Source organism: Diceros bicornis, chromosome 12 (assembly GCF_020826845.1).
Source record: "Diceros bicornis minor isolate mBicDic1 chromosome 12, mDicBic1.mat.cur, whole genome shotgun sequence".
In the NCBI taxonomy this organism is placed as follows: Eukaryota; Metazoa; Chordata; class Mammalia; order Perissodactyla; family Rhinocerotidae; genus Diceros; species Diceros bicornis.
In genome coordinates this window covers 40,659,273-40,681,723 of record NC_080751.1, presented here as the reverse complement: position 1 = coordinate 40,681,723, position 22,451 = coordinate 40,659,273, and the positions used below count along the sequence as shown (strand labels likewise).

The 22,451-nt window shown below is 38.4% G+C and overlaps 2 protein-coding genes across 8 annotated transcripts in view; one reads left to right on the top strand and one right to left on the bottom strand.

The window, feature by feature from the left end:
- The window catches only part of PREPL (prolyl endopeptidase like), a 42,039-nt gene extending 34,893 nt beyond the window's left edge, over positions 1-7,146 (bottom strand). For 2 of the 6 annotated variants that reach the window (XM_058551316.1, XM_058551319.1), the window contains exons 1-2: positions 6,836-6,902; positions 4,977-5,518 (exon numbers count right to left, since the gene is read on the bottom strand). In XM_058551316.1, the coding sequence (XP_058407299.1) occupies positions 4,977-5,195 (219 nt within the window). In that variant the 5' untranslated portion in view covers positions 5,196-5,518; positions 6,836-6,902. Of the gene's footprint in view, positions 1-4,976; positions 5,519-6,835; positions 6,928-6,968 lie in introns of those variants that run through there. The other 4 variants (XM_058551317.1, XM_058551320.1, XM_058551321.1 and 1 more) reach the window with 4 other exon arrangements.
- Positions 7,147-7,329: 183 nt separating this feature from the next.
- The window catches only part of CAMKMT (calmodulin-lysine N-methyltransferase), a 362,828-nt gene continuing 347,706 nt past the window's right edge, over positions 7,330-22,451 (top strand). Inside the window, exons 1-2 of one of the 2 annotated variants that reach the window (XM_058551324.1) lie at positions 7,330-7,572; positions 13,040-13,212. In XM_058551324.1, the coding sequence (XP_058407307.1) occupies positions 7,435-7,572; positions 13,040-13,212 (311 nt within the window). In that variant the 5' untranslated portion in view covers positions 7,330-7,434. The remainder of the gene's footprint in view (positions 7,573-13,039; positions 13,213-22,451) is intronic. The other variant, XM_058551323.1, reaches the window with a different exon arrangement.

Here is a 22,451-nt window from a genome sequence, read left to right as displayed (position 1 = left end):
TAAAATAAGTTTTTTTCTTTTACCGTAGAAATTACAGAAAAGTATAAGGAAAAAACAAACATTCTTATAATTCTAAAAAAAAAAGAATTATATTGCAATCCACAGAATGGCATTCTATAAAATAGATGTAGGCCTCTATTTACGGGGATGGTCATTCATTCGACAATATTTATTATTAGTTTATGCACTGTCTCAGACAATAAGGAAGCAATGTTGAACAAGACAGGCATGGACCCTGCCCTTACATTTCAGTTGGGAAGAAAAACAAAAGAGGAAACTGACAAATGAAATAAAAATTGTGGTAAAGTGGCAGGAAGGAAACAAAGCTAAGGTAAGAAAAACAAAGTGAGGAACAGTTACTTTAGCTACCATGGTCAGAAATAGCCTTTCTCAGGAGGTAACATTTAATCACAACCTAAAATAGGAGAAGGAACCAGACATGTAAGGGTGAATGGGATTAGGGAATAGTATGTAAAGGCCCCAAGAGGGATGGGAAAGAGCTGTGTGCTTCTATCTGGGAGATGACCATTGTGGCCTGACCAAAGTGAATGAGGGGCAAAGTGGCATGAAATGAGATAGGAGCTAGATGTTGCAAGGCCTTGGGGGACATGATTAGGTAAAGTGGATTTTATGTTTATATATTAAGGAATTTTGGAAGGGTTTTTAAGCTGGGGAGTGACATGATTTAATTTATATTTTAACATGTATGGGAAATGGGTTAAAAGAGAAGAGAGCAAACAAGGAACCTGGTTAGGTGGCTTTACCAGTAGTCTAGGTGAAAGATGACTGAGTGATGATGGCAGAGATGGAGAAATATTGACAGATTCAACATATATTTTGGAGGTTAACGCAGTGTTTCTGAAACCATGTCAGACACGATGGTATACATGATTTGGAGTATAGGAACATTTTATTAGAAAGAATATACCTAGCACATCAGACTGGTGATTTACTGAAGATTATTCCTTGGGATGAGACAAGTTGATTAAACAAAAAAAATTAAGTAAATAATAGCCTACGTGGTATGGAGCTACGGTAAAAATCACGAAGCTAGTTTGGGATACACTGTTAATGGATGTGATGGCAGGGTAAAGGAACACAAGGAATAAAAAATGTGTTTTAGCTTGAACAACTGAGTATAGAGCCATGAGATAAAGAAGAGTTAAGTCAGGGTTGGGGGAGCTGAAGTTCAACTGTGGATAGTTTGAGAAGTCTGTGAGATGTCCAACTGGAGATTCATACCGTGCAGCTCAGAGAAGACTCTGGGATGAAGATAATAAATGCTATGGTACTCAAATCCATGAGAATGGATAAAATTACTTAGGAAGAAATTAAAGAGAGAAAAAACGGACAGGACTAAGCCCTGAAAAACCGCAAAATTTAAAGGACACACGGAAGAAAAGTTAGAAAAGGAGGCTGAGAAGCATAGATTTGTAAGGTAGGAGGAAAACGTGGAGTCAAGAGGCCCAAAGAGAAAAGTGTTTCGAGGAGGGAATGGTCAAGCATGTCAAACCTGCTGAGAGAGCCTAGAAGAGCAGGAAACGGAAGTGCCTACTGGGTGGGAATATGTTACATCTCTGGTGACACTGACAGAGGTTTTAATGGAGTGGGAGCCATACTCCAGAAGGTTAAAGAGTAAATGGAATAAGCAACAATGAAGTTGTACCTATCCGGTAGTCCCACTCTGTGAACGTTTATAAAAACAAATTGTGAGACTACAATATTTTCTCTTCTTTCAGGCTTTCTTGAGTTTTCCTTTAAAATTTCCCCGTTCTCCTTCTTTCCTTCTCCTTCTCCTATCTGATGATGTTTTGAATCTTTTAGTCAAAACCAATGATTCCTATCAATCACAGATCAGTAGTGCCAGTGAAGGAGATATTTATTGGCCAACCTATTTATCTTAGAGACTAGTATAGGAACTGCTATGTATATTGTAGAAATAGCCAATGGACAAATGTTTAATCAAAGAATTTAGGCCCTTCTTTTTAATTACTTGGTTTTCTTTTTGTAGCTTGTTCAAATTATCATGATCAAAGAGTTTAGGAATTATTCTTGTAGGCAGAGCAGGATGATGTGGAAGATAAAGAAATGTGATATCTGGTTTGATGCTAGACTTCGAATATTACTAGCTGGTGCATGAGTGTAATGGATAAGCTCATCGTGCCATCTGGCTAATGTAAAATGGAAAGCTAAGGTACTTGCCAATAAGAACCTCAGAAATGAATGAATTCAATTAGGTTTAGGTCAGCAACATTTGATCACCAAGCGTCTCTAGTTCCTAAAGCAGGTCCACTGCGAGTGGCAGACGGAGAATTTCAGAATTACCTGAGGAACTTCAGGAAAAAAACCAACACAAAACAGGTCCCTAGGACTCATCCATAGAGATTCTGATCCAGCAGATCTGGGGTGAGATCCAGCAATCTGCATTTCTAAAAAGCTCCCCAAGATTTCTGACATACAGCCAGACTGCAGAAGTTGGTACTAGAGTCCCAAACGTAAAGGTGATCCTTTGTTGCTAAGGTAAGAAGGTAGAGGTATAGAATCATGAAATGTTAGCCCTTGGAGGACGTTTAGAGAACATCGAGTTGAAACTCCTCCCCCTTTTTTTTCCAGTCAGGAAGATTAGAGTCCTACCAATTCACAGACACATCAGTCAAGGCTAGATCTCTTGCTTCCAGCACTTCTATAACATGCCGCCCTCTTTTGTTCTTTAGTTAACTTATATAAATAGGTCTTTAAGCAAATATATTTTAATTTGCCTACAGGCACTAATTACTTTTTCTACTTCATTGTACCCATAAGAGTGAACAAAGTTGGAACACAGTGGCTGCCTGCTGAAAGAAGGAAATGTGCCTTCTTGTCTACAGGTCTCTTCACAGCTTCCCCAGGTCCCAGTGATCATAAAGACAGAGACCGCAGCTTTTAGATCATATAATTTCTCATAGAAGGAATGGTTGACATATGACATGTGGAAGCAAGACCACTTTGTCAGGTAAAAGAATTACTAAAAGAGCTCCTTTTCTTGGAGCCACTGTCAGGTTCAAGTTTCTAGGTGGTGAGAATCTATGAAAGAGAACTAAAAAGTTGCTTCAGGGACAAATGGAGGGGAAAAATAGTCAACCTCCTGCACGGTATGTGAGCTAATCTCACAGCTGTTACTCTGACGGTAGTTCTTGCCTACTATTTATAAACTAAGACTTAAGATAAAAGTAAAAGATGACAAAATGTTCTAAACACAATGTAAAATAAAATAATCTAAAGGTCTAAAATGTGTCCAATAGGTAAAATTTAAAAGTTTATCTTTGCAAAGTAGGATAAAGTTGTCTATGTGCACACACGCACACACACACACACAAGGTAAAAACAAAATAAAAGGAAGGCATAAAGAATTTCTGAGTGAGTAAAGAAAGAAAGTGCTAAACTAAGCTAAGATGCTATAAAAGACTAATTTCAAGTAATTTGAAAGACTAAAATGTAAAGAGTAAAAGTCTAGAGACTAACAGATAAAAAGTTAAAAGAAAAAAAAAACCCACAAGTAAGTATGAGCTAAGAGAAGAGCAAAAATTAAATTAAAAAACCAGAAGAATTGAGTAAAATAAGATTATAAAAACCATTTTTAGAAATAGAAGCTGCTCAAGTGTCTACCAACAGATGAATGGTTAAACAAAATGCTGGTATATACATATAATGGAATATTATTATTCATTATTCCATTATAATATTATTCATAATAATATTACTATTCAGCCATTAAAAAGGAACGAAGTTCTGATATATGCTACAACACTGATGAACCCTGAAAACATTATGCTAAGTGAAATAAGCCAAACACAAAAGGATATTATATGATTCCACTCATAAGAATTATCTAGAATAGGCAAATTCATAGAGACAGAAAGTATATTACAGGGTTACCAGGGGCTCAGGAAAGGCAGGAGGGGGGAATTATCACTTAATGGGTACATTTTTTTGGGTGATGACAGGGTTTTGCAAATAGATAGTGGTGACGGCTGTACAACATTGTGAATGTAATTAATGCCTGAATTATACACTTAAAAATGGTTAAAAAGGCAAATTTTGTTATACATATTTTACCACACAAAAAAATGAGGACGCCAAAAGAGACTAAAAAGAAAAATCGGTATGCACCAAAACAATTAAAACTAGAAATTAATATATTAAAATAATAAAATATGCTAAAATATTTCAAGAATATCACCCCTAAATGTAATTTAAGGAACCTAAGGAACCTAAGTATAAGGTAGCGGAGGTATGTCAAACAGGCAGCAGCATAAATAGATAGCTTAATCCCACGTAAGTAGGATGAACATATAATTTACCATCCTAACCAGGACATTTTTGAGAGGAAAGGAGACACTACTAACAATTACACAGGGACAACAGGTGTAGACTGGGACTGTCCCAGGCAAACGGGGATGTGTGGTCACTCTACATATAAAGGCAATCATGTCCTCAAGGTTGAGGTCATGCCTATAGCTTGGGGTCTAGCCAAAGTACAGTAGTCTGAAGCATCTTTCTGAAGGACCCAAGTGGTCAAAAATGCAAGTCCTTTTTTCTTTTTTTTACATAGAAGTGACACACAATTACATGGCCTTTACTAACATTTACTAATTTGAGATTCATAAAACAATTAGCATATTATTAGATTTCATTAAGAGCTATGATGATATTCTAGGAATTTTAGAAAGCTGAATTATACTTTGAATTGCACTGGTAGGCCCAATGAGGAATTCCTAAGGTGAATCATTTTTTATACATCTCTATTTTTATATATTACATAACAGCTCTATAAATATATATATTTATACTTATATTTGATTACAGACATTTTAGCCTGAACATTTTAAAAATCAAATTAGAATTATTGAGAAAATTAGTAACTGATATCGTATCCATTCTTTAAACTGAAATTAATCTTAATGACCTACAAATAGGTTAACTTAAACAGTCCATACCTTACACGAGAAGCTCCGACTTGGGATGTTTCTTGCTAACTCTGATATCTTGGGTTTACTCTGCAGACACTTGGTTAGGTGATATTTTTTCAATTTTATTCTATTGTAATAATGATCAGCGAAGTTACAGTGATTCAAATGCTGTTTCTGCATGCATTTCCCAAGGTGAGGAATACTATACTTCAAAGCTTGGAGAAATAATTTGCTCTTCTGCTGCATGATATCAAAGTCCCTGGTTTATGCTCCCTTTGGGGCTGCCAGCACGTGAATGATTTCACAGGTATGATTATACAGCAGTGGGTTCTCAGAGCATCTAAGAGCCGCAGTTCTTATCCCTCCCCTTCAGGGTCATGCACCCCTCAGGTTATGAATAACTGTAGACAGCTGATAACTCAGGTTAAAAATATCTGAAAACTCAGTACAAGTTAAAGTTTCATTCAAATTATACTTCTTGGTAGATGTGACTTAAATGTCTCATTTGTAAAGTCAATCCTATCAGGGCCAAACTATGCAGCACTGATTCTGCTACACATGGGGGCAAACTAAAAAACGAAACAAAACAGAGAACAAAAAACAAAAATAAAAATTTGCAAATAAGTACATGGACTTAATGGGGGCATCTCAGGAACTCTGAGGGCTTTAAAAGGCAAAATGGCTTTGATCTTATAAAATTCACAACGTATCTTTGGTATGCATATGAAGGATAAATTGGAAAATCTAATTACTTAATAAAGGTGGAGGATGGGGGATTAATATTTGTTGAGTGTTTGCTACGTGCCAGATGCTTTTATATACCTTGTCTAATTTAAATATAAGGACCTGATAGAGTAGCTATTATGATGTTCATTCTACAGGTGAGCAAACTGTGGCTCTGAGGGGGTGGTTTAAGCAACTGCCCCAGGTCACTTGGACAGTAAGTAGTAGAGCAAAAAGTCCAATCTTGTTTGGCTCCAAATCTTGAACGTCACAACGACTGGACTTGAACGTTAAAAAGGTAATTAGCTCTTTAGTTAAGAAAAAAATAACCACTTCAAGATGCATAGATAAAACGTGAGGCCATCTCCGGTTTCTGTTGGGAAGTTGGTTCTTGTTCACCTATGAAGGTAAGTAAGGCTAGTAAGTAGTTAAGTCAGAGACGTGGGTTCAGGTCTTCACTCCTGCACTTACTACCTGTGCCTCAGTTGCTTCATATGCAAAACTGACATAATGACACCATTTACCCTACGGAGTCGTTGTTCTAAGAATAAAATGAGACAATTTATGTTAAGATCTTAATACGGTGCCTGGCACGTAGTAACCACTCAATAAATAGTAGCTGCTATTATCAGGAGAGTAAAAATCTCCTGGTATGTTGCACACTGTTGAATGTTATCATGGAAGTCTTCCACTAAACGCCTCTCGATGTCAAAAGTACAATGCTGCGTCAGATTAACCACAGCTCCGATGCGCTACGACGCCCCTGCCCCCCTTATTCTCTTTCTATGTCGCAGCAAAATAACGAGTGGAGAGAGCGGATCAGCAGCCGATACCAGCAAAACAAAACAAAAAGCCCTGAATCACTGTATCCATGCCAGCAGCCTCAATCCATCCATCTTTCATCCGCAGGGAGAAGACGGTATGCAAGGCTAGGGATGGGGGTGGGGTGGACGAATGGGTGTTCCCGGGATAACCTATTAGTTTGCCTCGTGCAACTCTCCACCTTAGGGATGAGGCGACCTAGTGCGAGAGGGAGTGGTACCATCTGCCATGCAGTGAAAGAACATCGGTCAAAAAACGAGGACCAAGGGACTAGGGTGGCTGGGGGTGGGAAGGAAGGGGAGAAAAGAAGACATACCCCAGCATACGCCCCCCATACGTACGCAAACTGAAAGAGTCAGAGTCACTCCGGCCCTGGACACCTGAAGGACCCGAAACTCTCAGGAGGGAGCGCAGCTGTCACCTCAGTCGAGTCCAGCCGAAGTCTGCGTTCTGCAGCTCAGAACAGAAGCTTACCCAGCACCGCCTGGAGCTGCTTTGCAGCACGCCGGTCTACGTAACCCCAATCTAGCAGGAGCATCAAGCAGATCTCGCCATCTTTATTGTGGTCAAGAATGGATGTTTCTCCTCCTGGGTTCTTTAACCATCAAAGATATAAGCCGTTTAGGTTCTTTGCTAGTCTTTTGAACTCTAGATGAAGTAGGGGAGAAGAGAACAAGGCGGGGGCAGCGTCCCACTAGCTCTGCCACAACCCCCTCATCCTCTGGTCTGCCCTCACTCAAGATGGCCACCAGCACAATGGTGCAATGACGCGAGCGGCGCTACCCTGGTTGCCAAGGAGACGCGAATACCGGAAATGCGGTATTCGGGGAGGGCGCGCGCGCATGGACAGCGTCACAGGTCCTGACAGGGAAGAAGTGGGTAGGTCCTGGCAGGGGGAAGCTGTGGCGGCTGCAGCACGGGAATTGGCGGCTCCAGCGAGATGGAGTCTCAAATCGCGGACGTCGGGGCCGGCGAGGCTGGGCGCGCCGCGGGCGAGGGCCCGACCAGTGGCGGCGCCGCTCGGGGGCCAGCACCCTCGGCGTCCTTGGGAGCCGCCCGGTGGAAGCTCTTGAGGCAGGTAAGGGAGAGCCCACGCGCCTCACCTTTACCTCTGGCCACACCCCTCGCGTGTACCGGGGGAGCGACCGGCCGCTGCCCTCTCCTTGGCAGCTCTGGGAGTTCCCTCACAGTTTTGCCGGGAGCCACCTGAGAAGCTCACGCTTGCTTCACCTAATGTCCCACCCAAAGGGAGGAATCCGGTGGGGTTGGGCGGGGAGCGGGCAGCCAAGGCTGAGTTCCTGGGAAACTCGGATCGAAGTAGAAGATCCCTTTCTAGGCATTTGTCTGCATCCGCGAGACTTTTCTCCCGGCTCGCCAGTCGGATTGGTGGGGCCGCCGCTCCCCACCTCATACTGCTCTTCTTCCCTGCTTCTGTTTGCCTTCCTTCCCCAGGTTTCTTTTTGCTTCTTAACTCCTAGCCTGATTCTAGCCCTAAGTCTGGCCCCTCTCTTGGAGATCGGCGTGGTTGTCTGTGTGGGCACTGTGACGTTGCGTGCATTGCCTGGATTTCTTCTGTATAGCGGAGCGTGAGGGGAGTAGCAAGAGCTGCCTTTCTTGCTTTCACTGGGATGTGAAAGTTACGTATTTGTCTTGTAGTTTGAAGTGATCAGCCAGATTCTCGGTGTCCACGATGGGCTAGTCCGAGTGTGCTGGTTTGTTTAATGGCGGTTATCTTCTTCAAAGTTGCTGATAACTTCAGTCGTGTGCCGGTTTGACAGAGTTCTGATTTGACATCACTGACCCTCTTTGCGAACCGTTTGAAGTGAAATCTGCTTACTGTTTTACACACCAGTGTCATGCCTCCGCCTGAGCTTTCCTGCTGAAAAGTTACTCAAGAGGACACTTTCCATTTCTGACTGTTGTATTGCAAAAAGAGTTTCCCAGCTATTGCGACTTTGAGATTGTACCTTTAGTATTTGGGGGGTTACTTTGTTTGCAATTGTCTCAAGTCACCTTTTCATATGGTGGCCTTCCAGTGCTGTCATGACATAGCTCAAAGATCATTTCTTTTCTGATACATTGAAAATCTTTCCAGAGCATTAATGATCTGCCTTTGCTATTAATGTTACAAATGGTATTATAGGATAATAAAATGTGTCCTCATAGATCACTATCATAGGAATTTTCTATAGTGAAGTAAACCAGTTAAAATTGAATTTTCAAAGTAGTACCTTAGGGCCTTAAATTAATCAATCAAATCTTATTGTGATGTCTTCAGTGATTCTTAGTATAGTTAAAACTCTAGTTGGCCAGCACTTAGGTTTATTCTGAATTTCTGTATACATCAGAACAAGGACAAGGTTAAGCTATGGCTGCCATTTGAACTCCCCACACACTTTGACATTTAATGTTTTGGTACACATGTGCCCTCTGCTTAGAGTCTTTTTTTATCTTCTTCTCTAGGTGATGAATGACTGTTCATCCTTCAGACTTCCGTTTCAATCTCCTCTTTTGTGAAGCTTCTCCTGACTCCTCTGGACTGAGTTAGACCCTCAGCTAGTTGTACCAGTGAACCCCATATTCGCATTATTTTATGATCATCTGATCAGAGTCCATCTTTCTCACTAGAATGGGAGTTCTCCCTGGGAAAAGATGACATTTTATTAATCTCCATCCTCTGCATCTCTCACAAGGCCTAGGTAGTTGGGTTTTAGTAGATATTAAGTGTTTTGGAAAACCTGAGAGTAAAGACAGTCTTTAAGTGGTCCGTAGCACTTAGTACTTAGTGTATTGTATCAGTTAGCTACTGCTGACTAACAAACAACTACAACATCACAGTGGCAAATAATAGTGAGCATTTATTCTGTTTGTGCATTTGTGGGCCACCTGGGAGCTGACTGACATAGGCTGTGATCAGCTGAGTGGCTCTATGCTGCATGCTTGGTCCATATGCCTCTAATCCTTGGACCAGTTGGCTGACATGTTCTCATGGTGATGGCAGAGGTATAAGAGGGCGAGCTCAAGCACCAAAACACGTTTTAAGCCCCTGATAACATCCTGTTGGCCAAAGATACTTGGCCAAGCCTAAACTCAAGGGGCAGAGAAGTATACTTCACAGGAAGTAAATATTTTTCTATAATAATCTAATCTACCACATATTTTAAACATTTGCAGGCTTTTAGTAAGTATGTTTCAAATGAATGGACCATTCACATCTTGTATGCATACAGAACTGGAAAACCACGAGGAATCTAAACAGTGCTAGAGATATGCAGCTCTCTTTCTCTCTGTTGTGGGACATCTTCATGACATCTGCTAATGTCTGCTTGTCTTCTCCCTCACAATTCTGTCTTTCCATTACCCCATAGGGCTTTAATGCTATCTCATGGCCCTTCACTTTAACTGTTCAATATTTTCTATGTTTTGTAATTAACATTTTTGAGAGAACACCTGGTTGACCTAGTTCATTATTTGATACCAGGTCACATGATAAATTGCTAACTTTTGAGTCTAGTGCTCACATTAATCAAATGAGGTCTGGAAGTCTATGGATCAATTTCAATAGAGGATGTGGATAATATTCTCTTTTTGTTGAGTCTCATCACCTGATGGCAAAGATGGCTATTGGCAACTCACAGGCTTTCATCATCCACCCAGCTAGTGATCCAGAAGAAAAGGCCCTTTTCCCCAATACCCAAATCATTTCTTCCAAGTGACTATAATAGCCAAGGTTGGACCAATTTCTGTGTCCAGGAGAATGGGGCACTTTGGGTAGCCTAGGTCATCAGCCCACCCTGTGGCAGAGAAGATGACAACCCCACCATTATTACATAGAGTGAGAGAGGGGCAGTTCCCAAGAGTAAGGGTTGTAGGGCAGATGAAAAAGTAACAATGACCATTACATGCTTACGCAGATAGTCACAAATACCTACAGAATGAATAATTGCCTAGAGTTCTGAATACTTGGCTGAAGAATCTGATTACTGGAATATTTCACAGTACAATTTAAGTTAAAGCAGGATGCTGTATGTTTGAGACTATCAATGCTGAAAAAGACAGCATGATTCCTGGAATAGAATTTAATACAACTTGATTTTAGGCCCAGATCTACCCTTAATTATTTGTATGAGGATGAGCAACCTCTTTAGACCTTAGTTTTCTCATTTGTAAATGAAGGAGTGGGATTAGATTCCTTTAAGACCTCTTCCATTTCTGATTTTTTGTGTGTGTGTGAGGAAGATTGGCCTTGAGCTAACATCTGTTGCCAATCTTCCTCTTTTTGCTTGAGGAAGATTGTCCCTGAGCTAACATCTGGGCCAGTCTTCCTCTGTTTTGTATGTGGGACGCCACCGCAGCATGGCTCGATGAGCATTGTGTACATTCGCACCTGGGATCCGAACCTGCGAACCCTGGGCTGCCGCAGCGGAGCATGCGCCCTTAACCGCTTGTGCCACCCGGCGGGCCCCAACAATTTTTAATTCCTGACCAACTTGTTTCATCTCTATTCTCTTCTTATGCCCACCCTCAGATTATTTTGAAGAAGATCAGATAGCATATCATTTTTTTTCTATAAATATTTCAGTGTGTAGATGACATTAAAAAATAATTACAATACCATATCACACCAGGAATAATTCCTTGATGTAATGAAATATCTGGTCAGTTTCCAAATTTTCCCCATTGTCTCATAATTTTTCTTTACAATTTGATTATTTTGAAACAGAATCCAAATAAGGTCCAAACATTGTTATTGGTTGATATGTTTTATAAGTCTTTTTAATCTACATCTTCCCTCTGCATATCTTTTTCAACCCTTGCCATTTGTTTATTGGAGAAACTGGGTTTTTTGTCTTGTAGAATTTACCATAATTTGAATTTTGCTAATTGCACTTGATGATGTTGTTTAATGTGTTCCTCTGTCCTTGTATTTCCTATTTCCAATAAGATATAGAGGCTTGATCAGGTTCAGTTCTGATGTTTTTTGTGTTGTCTTGTTTGGCTGGTCAAGGTGATGGTGGTGTGTACTTTCATAAGTAATCCCAGTGATGTCTGGCTATTTTGGTTCTTGATGATTACCTAGATTCATGAATTCATGAGAGAGTTGAAAAATGTGATATTCTAATTCTGTCATTTCTTTTTCATTTATTACTTGGAATACTACTATAAGGAGAAACTTCCCCTCATCGTCTATTTGGATTCTCTGTTACAGTTCATATAGGATAGACAGATAAATACTTGATTCTTTCTCTTTATTTACTAGTTTTCAGAATAATAAGTTAGTTCTCTAGCATGCTTCAATGACCATCAATGAGGCATTGAAAAAATACCATTATGAGGGCCTCCCCGGTGGCGTAGTGGTTAAGTTTCTGCACTCTGCTTCAGCAGCCCAGGGTTCGCGGGTTTGGATCCCAGGCACAGACCTACGTACCACTTATTAAGCCATGCTCTGGCAGGCGTCCCACACATAAAGTAGAGGAAGATGGGCATGGATGTTAGCCCAGGGCCAATCTTCCTCAGCAAAAAAGGAGGATTGGCAACAGATGTTATCTCAGGGCTAATCTTCCTCACCAAAAAAAACCATTATAAACTAATGTATTTTAATTCTATTACATTTATTATCTTTGTTAATGCTCACACTGTCCCATTTTTGGCCAATGGACCCTTTTCACATTGGCTCCTGAGTCCTTTTGATAGAACCCTTAATTTTGTATGGCTTTCTTGTTTTTTAATGTGCAGGATGTTCCAGGCTCATCTTCTGCAATTCTTGCCATTTCTCCAAGGGGCCTTATGTTGTTGTAATAGAAAATGGTATTAAGAGATAGCAATACAGGCATTAGGTGTGCTCATTGCTATCAGTTTGGTCATTGTTTCTAGACTTTTCCAGTGATCAGATGTAGGAAAATATGTATAGGTTTAAAAAATGAAATATATCATTAGTTTATATTATACTTTATTCTGATTTAGAGCTACAGGGTTTTTGCTTAACCTCATTACTCTTACAGCCATGTCTCCTTTCTCCCATACTTAAAAACCCGGTTTTCACCAACGGAATTACTCATTTGATTTGTCTTTAAATACACACACACACACACACCCACCCACCCACCCACCCACCCACACCCACACACACCCACACAGGCTCAGAATAACATACCTGCCCCTGCCTGGGTAAGCTTTGAAACTCAACTTTTCCCTCCTCACTTCACAAGCTGTTAAAAGTGCTGCTCCTCTTCTCAGCTCTTGCTTTTGGAATTGACAAATGTCCCATAAGAAAAGTGGTTGCAAAAGCCAGGCTCACGTCTCTAGATTTACCTCCTTTTAAAGATATTAGGCTGGTAAATCTTCACTGTCTTCTTTGCTCTCTGATGCCTTCAAGTAATGTTTTAAAATATTTTGTCCGTCTTTTCTAGTTGTCTTCAGTAAGCGGTTGGTCTAAAGGGTCTAATCTGCCGTTATCGGAAATGGAAGTCCCCCTACCACTTGAACTTTGAACACTTAACTTATGTTTATATAATGTGACCACAATATTTGGTTTTATTTCAAAGGTTCTGAAGCAAAAACACCTGGATGATTGTCTACGACATGTATCTACAAGAAGATTTGAATCATTTAATCTGTTTTCAGTAACAGAAGCCAAAAAAAGGGAAACTGAAGAGGAAGTTGGTGCATGGGTCCAATATACAAGTGTCTTCTATCCTGAATACAGTATTGCCTTAAGGTAATCCTCACTCTAGTTAAGATTTTTTTTCTCCAAATATTTTTCTCTTGTGGAAGAAAAACAATGTAATAAGAATCTCATTGTTCATTCTATTGAGTTTGCAGGCAATCTTTATCAGAATTTAGGTTTTGCAACTTTGTGTTAGGAAATCCTGCTGCTTTAACTGGATCTTGCTGTATTCTCAGACTAAAGAAAAAAATTCTCAGGAATGTAGTGGCATTTGAGGATAAAGTGAGTTAAATTAATCAAAGGGTTCATTTAACCATTCTTTCATAGCATTTGATTATGATGAAATGCCAAGTTCTCTTTTGAGGCAAAGAGGGCTGAAAGTGAAAACAGAATTTTCCCAAACTTCAAGTAGTAGTTATCTGAAAAATCAAGCTTTGGTATTTTTCCCATTCATGTTTTGTCACTTTCAGAATAGAGTCTTAAGAATAGAATGAGAAAATACAGCTGAAAACACCGATATTGTGAGAAGCATATAGATTGTTCTGGCTTTAAAAATTATTAGAAAAGAGACAAGAGAGTTGCAAACTGAAGTGACAAGATACCATTTTTACCGAATTAATTTTCTCTCACAGTTATAGTCTAGCATGTCGGAATATTACTGTAGGGGTTTGATTTTATAAAATCTACCTTTTCTGACAAGATTTCATATTTTGAAAGGGAGGGAGGAACACATTTACAGTAACTGTAAGAAGAGCAAAAAACATTTTAAGTGGAAATGTGACTGAATTAGATTTAGGTAAGGCTCAGAATAATTAAAAAAAAGTTTTTACAAAAGATGTCTATTTATATGTTTCTTGAACTATTTTAATTTAAAACATCTAAGCTTTAAAAGACACCATAATAGCTAAAAATTTGGGATTTGGATAAAAATTAACCAGGGTGGGCAGGGAAGAACAATTAGGATCTGGTTTCATGATACAGCTTTACCAAAAACTCCAAATAGAGCATAAAAACTTAGGGATTTGTGAGCTTGCCTCGATATTCATTATGAGATTCTAATTAGAATACCTTAACTGCCTTGCATTCTTATGAAGATAATTAGTTTATTCCTTGGTTAGGAAGGAAAGAAAAATGCATTAAATGCTTACTATATGCCAGGTACAGAGCTAGGTGCTTTGATATATTCTAATTCATGTAATCCTTACAATACCTTTGTGAAGTAGGAATGAAGGTGCTTAAACAATTGGAAAATAGCATCTATAAGGAAATTAAAGAGAAGGACAAACAGAGTGATCCAGTAGGGTCTTCAGGTATAAAGTTCTAAAACTTATCTTCTGCATCCACTGGTAACAAGAGGCAATAAGTGTAAACTGTACCAAGAATAATTTCCTGACATCTTCAAGGCTGTGGTAAGAGTTAGCTGGAAAGAATGTGAAATCTTCTGTTCTTGAGAGCTTTCAGAACAAGGTATGGTTCTCTTCAAAACAAGGTGGAGATGACCCTGATGTAGCTGGAAACCAGGCTAGAGTGTAAACTGAGACTCCTCCCCAGCAGCATGGTTCTTTGTGATATATCCATTTTTGAAATAATAAATACAAGTGTCTCCATATAAATATGATGTTGAATCCTAATTTATGGAGAGAAGACAAGTGACTGAACTAAAATTTTGGCCACAATGGCTGCCAAGATGTTTTCTCTTTTTTCAAACCAGTTAATATCTCTCCACATTAGTAGTGCAAAAATAACAATAGCTTAAACATACAGAATTCTAGAGCTGAATGTGATTTTGGAATAAATTTAAAAAATTATGACAACATTAATAATGGCTGACTATTGAGTGCCCAGTATGTGACAAGCACTGTTGTGAGTGGTTTATGTGTATTAGCTTATTTAATCCACACAACACCTTATGAGGTAAATAGTTATTATCCTCATTTTACAGATGAGGAAAGTAAAGCCCAGAGGGATTAAGTAACTTGATTGAGGTCACATAACCAATAATTGATTATACCTCTATTCAAATCCCAGTGGTCTGGTTCCACAGCCTGTACTTTTAAAAACTTTCATATTGAAATAATTACAGACTCTCAGGAAGTTGCAAAAATAGTACAAGGAGTTTCCTGTACCCTTCACCCAGCTATCTCCATTGGTAACATCTTATATAATGATAGTTATAGCCTGTGTTTTTAACTTCTATGCATTCTGCCTCTCGTGAGGCAATCATTTATCCATTTATTCATTTCACGATGAAGGAATTGAGGCCTAGATAAACTAATTTCCTCATTGATTATTCTGAGCATTCTGTTTCTCACTCCATAATCCTGTTACCGTTCAGAAAATCGCTGAAATTACTGAAATTGCTTAGGTAGGGGAGGATTTCTGCCTAGAATAGTTCATTCCTTTCCATTGTCAATTTTGTTCATGTGGATTTCTGCGGTCACCACTTTTCCTTATTTTCTGTTATCTGCCCCACATGGATCTCCATTCTTGTTCCTTTGATATCTCATGTCAACTCTTTTCTCAACCTGTTTCCATGACGTTTCTTTAGCTACCTTTATCTGTTTTCTTCAGTATTATATGAATTGTGAGCATTCTAAAGTTTATTAAAAAATTATTTGCAATAGTCAAAAGTAGTGGTTTAGAAAGTAGTTTTGAAATGGAGTACCATCATCTTCTCTGTATTTTTTAAGTTTGTTAAATCAACACTACGGAATGATTGGAAAAAAGTGATGAATAGTTTTAAATAAATTCAGATCAATAAATATTTAATAGCACCTTCCATGTAGATAAATAAAAGAAATATAAGCTATACTATCTCCAAGGAGCTTAAATATGTGAAAAGTTAAATAACAAAAAATAACTCAATAAGAAGGAAAGTTGGGTCTAACCTGGAGGTGTAGTGGTTAGGTTTACACACTCTGCTTCAGCGGCCCAGGGTTCACAGGTTCAGATCCTGGGCATGGACCTATGCACTGCTTATCAAACCATGCTGTGGCAGGTGTCCCACATATAAAGTAGAGGAAGATGGGCACGGATGTTAGCCTGGGGCCAATCTTCCTCAGCAAAAAGAGGAGGATTGGCAACGGATGTTAGCTCAGGGCTAATCTTCCTCACCAAAAAAAAAAAAAAAAAAAAAGAAGGAAAGTTAACTGTCCATTCTAAGAACTCGCACCAGGCAGTGGATAACTAATTTCCAAATGAGTGGAAGACTTCACACATATTAGGAGCTTAGAGGTAGGAGTGATTTTTGGAAGGCCTTGAGGAGCAGGAATTGAACCTGGATCTGGAAATATTTGAAAGTTCTGGGAGAAGGGGAAAAATCATTCCAGATGAAGGCAAAGGCACTAGAAAATATATAGAGGGAGAAGATGCAAGGCAGAATCATCAAAGGCTCCTGAGAAGCCCATCACAATCCCAAGGGGGAGGAATGGTGATCAGTACATGTTATATGGTGGATCTACTTCTGGATTTTAATAAAGAGCTGAGCATTTGGGATGTTTTGTTCTGTATAAATCATAAATATAACCCCCTTTTCACTTTCTCAGTTCTTATCACCTAAAATCACTTGCCACAATTCAACAGAGATGATGCATCTGTGGTGATTAATACTTATCAGTACTTGTTATTAGTTTTGTCCTTCTTAAAATTTCCCTACATATTGATTTCTGTTCCTTTAAAGTTTTGTTAGACTTGAAATGAATACCGTAAGAAGATAAGTAACTAGATATTTGTGAATTCACAGTACATAGTTGTATATTGTTTATATTATTAAAAGGTATATAAGCAGTGGCCTAAATTGAAACTTTGACCATTATTTCCTGTCAGCTTTATGTGACGATACTTAAAATGAAGGAATAAAGAATTTCCCTCGGTGACTTTTCATCAGAAGCAAAAATCTGGACAGTGTAAAAGTTAGGTTATGAAATCCCCAAGATCTGTTGTCTTTTCTGTATATCTGAGAACAGTCAACGCTTTGTTCCAAAGTGAGTATGGGAAGTTAGGAAATTAAAATCCAGGGTATGACTCTTACTTTATTCCTTGGCAAAGTCTTCTTGTCTTTCTGGTGCTTTCTAGAAGAGGCTGTGGCTATTAGATAGATGCATGTGTAGAAAACTGATATACACCTGGAGACGTGTATACTAAAAATCTTTCATTAAAAATTCCTTCTCCCAGGCTGGCCCCGTGGCTCAGTGGTTAAGTGCGCGCGCTCCGCTACTGGCGGCCCGGGTTCGGATCCCGGGCGCGCACCAACGCACCGCTTCTTCGGCCATGCTGAGGCCGCGTCCCACATACAGCAACTAGAAGGATGTGCAGCTATGACATACAACTATCTACTGGGGCCTTGGGGAAAAAAAGGAGGAGGATTGGCAATAGATGTTAGCTCAGGGCCGGTCTTCCTCAGCAAAAAGAGGAGGATTAGCACGGATGTTAGCTCAGGGCTGATCTTCCTCACACACACAAAAAAATTCCTTCTCCCTGTCTTATAAGGTGCAGTTTGTTATTGTATAGAGTTTACTGTATAGATGCTAGAAATTGTTCCACACACCCCTTATTTCACTTAATTTCAGTGCAGTAGGAATTTGCATATTCTGGAAGCTTTAAAATACCTTGATTATATTTGGAACCACGGAAGTGCCTGAGTTATCGATTTATGAATGTGTACATGTCTTGGGGATAGAAAAAGCTAAGAGGCCTGAACTGTCCTCCTTGTTTTGAATAAGACTACTGTTGCTACGGTAATTGCTGAGTTAGAAGCCTAGCACTCTTGACTTTCGACTTGTCCTGGGAGTTTAGAATGGACAGGAAGTCAGGAATGACTTTGTCTTTGACTGTGGTGCATCTTTCTGGTATAACAGATGCACTGCAGTGAGATGGGAAAGGAAAAAATAATACAAACTCTGACCCCAATTTAGTATGTACTCTGTGAGTGCTCATTAAATGAAAGCTAGGGATGGGAATGGTATGCTTATGAAATTAGAGATGTGGCAGATGATCCTTGCATGTGTAGTTTATCATAGGTACCTATTTAAAGCTTGGCAAGGCTGGCATCTGAGGCAAATATGAATACTGAATATATATTTAAAAAGTATAGTTTTAATGTTAATAGTGATATTAACAGCAGAGGTGAATGTTTAAACTGGTTTATTCGCCTGCATTTTATTTTGTATTTTAGAAGGAAGTTTATAGAACCTTAAAATATGATCCAGTGTATGCAGAAAATTAAAAGACTAATCCATAGAGTCATGTTTTCATGGAACTTAAACCATAGATATGAGCTAAATATATGTTAGTTTTCTAGTTTGTTTTAAACTCTAATCATGATTGTTTATGTAGTTTGCTTACAGGTACATATATTCAAAGTTTCAGTACATTAAATGTTCCCTTGACATTTTTTCAGATTTTCATATATTACATGTAGAAATCATCTACTGGTTGCCTATAACTAGTAGATGTAAGACTGAAAAAAAAATCTCTTCAGCCATTTACTTTTGAAAGAGCTCCAGAGCAAGTTGCATCTAGAATCAAGTTTTTTAGATCTTTTCCTTCTGAAAATCTCTCCTCTTTGTTCTTCTACAGCCTTTTAGGGCCAGTTTCACTCTCTGGCTTACTTTTTCTGTTTTGTTGGGACCAATTTTCTTTCTAATCAAGATAAAATTCACATAACCTAAAATTCACCATTTTAACCATTTTGAAGTGTACAATTCAGTGGTCTTTAGTATATTCACAATGTGTGCAACCATCACCACTGTCTAATTCCAGAAATTTTTCATCACCCCAAAGAGAAATCCCATACCCATTAGTAGTAATTCGCCATCCTCCTCCTCCCCTCAGCCCCTGGCAACCACTAATCTACTTTCTGTGTGTATAGATTTGCGATTTCTGGACATTTTATGTAAATAGAATCATGCAATATGTGGCCTTTTTATGTCTTACTTCTTTCACTTAGCATAATGTTTTTGATTCATCCATGTTATAGTATGTAGCAGTACTTCATCCCTTTTTCATGGCTGAATAATATTCCGTTGTATGGATAATACCACGTTTTGTTTATCCATTCATCAGTTGATGGACATTTAGATTGTTTCTACTTTTTGGCTGTTATGAATAATGCTATTATGAACGTTCATGTACAAATTTTTGTGTGAATATATAAGTTTTAAGTTCTCTTAGGTGTGTATCTAGGGGTGAAATTGCTAGCTCATGTGGTAACTCTAACTTTTTGAAGAATGACCAAATTGTTTTCAACAATGGCTGTGCTATTTTACCTACCAGGAATGTATGAGGGTTCCAGTTTCTCCCCTTGCTTGTCAGTACTTGCTATTTTTATTTTATTATTATTATTTTTTATTGTAACTATTCTAGTGGGTGTGAAGTGATTTCTCACTGTGGTCTGGATTTGCAGTTCCCTAATGACTAATTATGTTGTCCATGTTTTCATGTGCTCCTTGGCCACTTTTATGTCTTTGGAGAAACTTCTATTCATGTCCTTTGCCCATTTTTAATTGGGTTGTTTTGTCGTTTTGTTGTTGAATTGTGAGAGTTCTGTATATATTCTGGATACTAGACCCATATCAAATATGTGATTTGCATATATTTTCTCCCGTCCTATAGGTTTTCTTTTCTTTCTTGATGGCATCCTTTGATGAACAATAGTTTTTAATTTTGATAAAATTCAACTTATCTGTTTTTTCTTTTGTTGTTTGTGCTTTTGGTGTCTTATTATGCCCTGGCTTACTTTTAACCTCTAGTTTCAACCTCTTCATACCTGTTGGCTTTGAATTTTTCCTTTAGTAGATTTTTTTTTTTTTTAACTCTTCAAATAATTATCTGCCCCAGTGACCCAGTGACTTGCTCCTTAGTCATTACTCCATAGGCCATTCTTGGGAGAAACTCAAAGGTCCTCAGTTCTAGGATAGCTTTAGGTACTTGTGACAAAAATTGGTTGGCTTTGGGAGGAAGAAACTGGCTATTGGTAATTTTTTCCCCAGCTTTGTTGAGATATAATTGACATATAACATTGTGTAAATTTAAGGTGTACAATGTTTTGATCTGATATACATATATTGCATTATCACCATATGATTATCACCATAGCATTAGCTAACACTTGTATCAGGTCACATAGTTACCATTTCTTTTTTGTGGTGAGAACATTTAAGATGGCTATTGGTAATTAAATCCTTGGGAAACGAGTTAAAGTTTTGGAGTTTAGGAAAAAGATGGAGTGAACTTTCTATACCCTGTATATGTTGACAAAAAGTTGTCATTGTTATATAACATTGATTACCAGTATAATGCTAAGACTGAAGTTTGATAAGGCCCCTTCCTTGTAGGTATTACTATCTAACCACATTGTCCAGGCAGGACCTAGGTAAACAGTTGAAAGATTAAGGGTAAACAAGGTCTTATAGAGTTGACACTTGAATAAAGTAGATGACTCAGTGAACAAAGAGCAGTCCTTGAGTTTGGGACAAATGAAAGGGAACTCGAAATAATCAATTTGAATCTTTACCACACTGCGTTCATGGCAGTTTTCCTATAATTAGCACTAATTCTTATACTATTGAAGACAGTGATTGTTGACATTATTCTTTCATGAGATGCCATCTTTTAGGGTTTCCAGACTTCATAGATAATTGATTTTCATTTTTATAAGTTATTTAGAGGTATAGGATTAGTTTTACTGTTTCCTCACCCCCTACCCTATTAAAGAATATCATAGGGTTCACTTTTTTTCTTGGCTTCAATAGTGCTTTCAAGGAGAGAGATGTTCTGCTTCAGTGATAACTCTGAGAAATCACTTTTTATTTTGAATAGTGCTTTTAACTTTTAAACATGCATTTCACTTCAATTATTCTAGTTTTTGTTTTTTGGAAATATTTAACTTTTTGCAAAAGATATGCACCTTTTTATTACTCCTGTCTCAGATTTCATTTCAAATGTTTATTTCATCTTGAATTGAGAGAGAGAGAGAGTGTGTGTGTTTGTGAGACAGAAGAGAGAAAGTGAGAGAGAACGTGAGAGAATGTCTTTATTAAAACTAGACCAGAAAAGCAATTCCACTTTTAGGAATTTATCCTAAGAAAATAATCAGAAATGGGCTCAATGATGTTTCTACAAGGATGTTCACTGTAGCAGTATGCGTAATAGGACAAAACTGGCCACAATCTGAAAATACAATATAAAGTGTTGGTTCAATAAATTATAGTGCAAACAGTCATTCATTGAACTACTTGGCAGCCATTAAAATCATGTTGCAGGAAAACTTAATGATTTGGGAAACTGTTTACAGCATGTTAAATGAAAAAACACAAATCGCAATACGGTAGGGAAAGTGTATTCTCAGTTATGTAATGAAAGCTATATGAGCGTGGAATAAAATTTGAAGGCTATGTACCAAAACACTAACTGTGGTTATCTCTGTATAGATAGGATTATGAGCAGTTTTTTTTTGAGGTAACCATATATTGCTTTTATATTTAGGAAAAAGTTTTTGGAGTTCTTTGCAGTATTGCTAATCATTTTAATAGCGTCATCTTGTATTTTACATATTAAATACTTTATTCTTTTTCCTCTCTTGTCTCACACATATACTGTAGTTTTCCATGATAGCATAAATAACCTCATCTATACCTAGAATCTTGTATGCACAGAGAAGATACAGAATCATTATGTTATGATGAAGGTTTGATTTGTGGTTGTAATTTGGTTTCCTTAGGTTAAGATACTGTTGAGCCCAGTGCTTATTTGACCAGTGATGATTGCAAATAACTTTTTGCGATCTCACTTAATCGCTCTATCAAAGAACTGTCTCTATGATAGAAATAAAAAATTCTTCTAAAAGGGGTAATGTATGTATTCTATTACTATATGTGTTAGTTTGCTAGGGCTCTCAAAGCAATATCACGGACTGGATGGCTTCAACAACAAATTTATTTTCTCACAGTTTTGGGTCTAGAAGTCCGAGATCAAGGTGTTGCAGTTTGGTTCTCTCTGAGGCCCCTCTCCATGACTTGCAGGTAGCTGCCCTCTTGCTGCCTCTTCACGTGGTTGTTCCTCTGTGCACATGCCCTGTCGCCTCTGCGTGTCCTAATCTTTTCTTTAAGGACACCAGTCAGATTGGATTAGGGCCACCCTAATGCCCTCTTTTTAGCTTAATTACCTCTATAAAGTCCCTGTCTCCAGATACAGTCAGATTCTGAGGTATTGGGGGTTAGGGCCTCAACATATGAATTTTGGGGGAGACAGTTCAGTCCATAACACTATCATTTATGATAAGTTTTAATGAC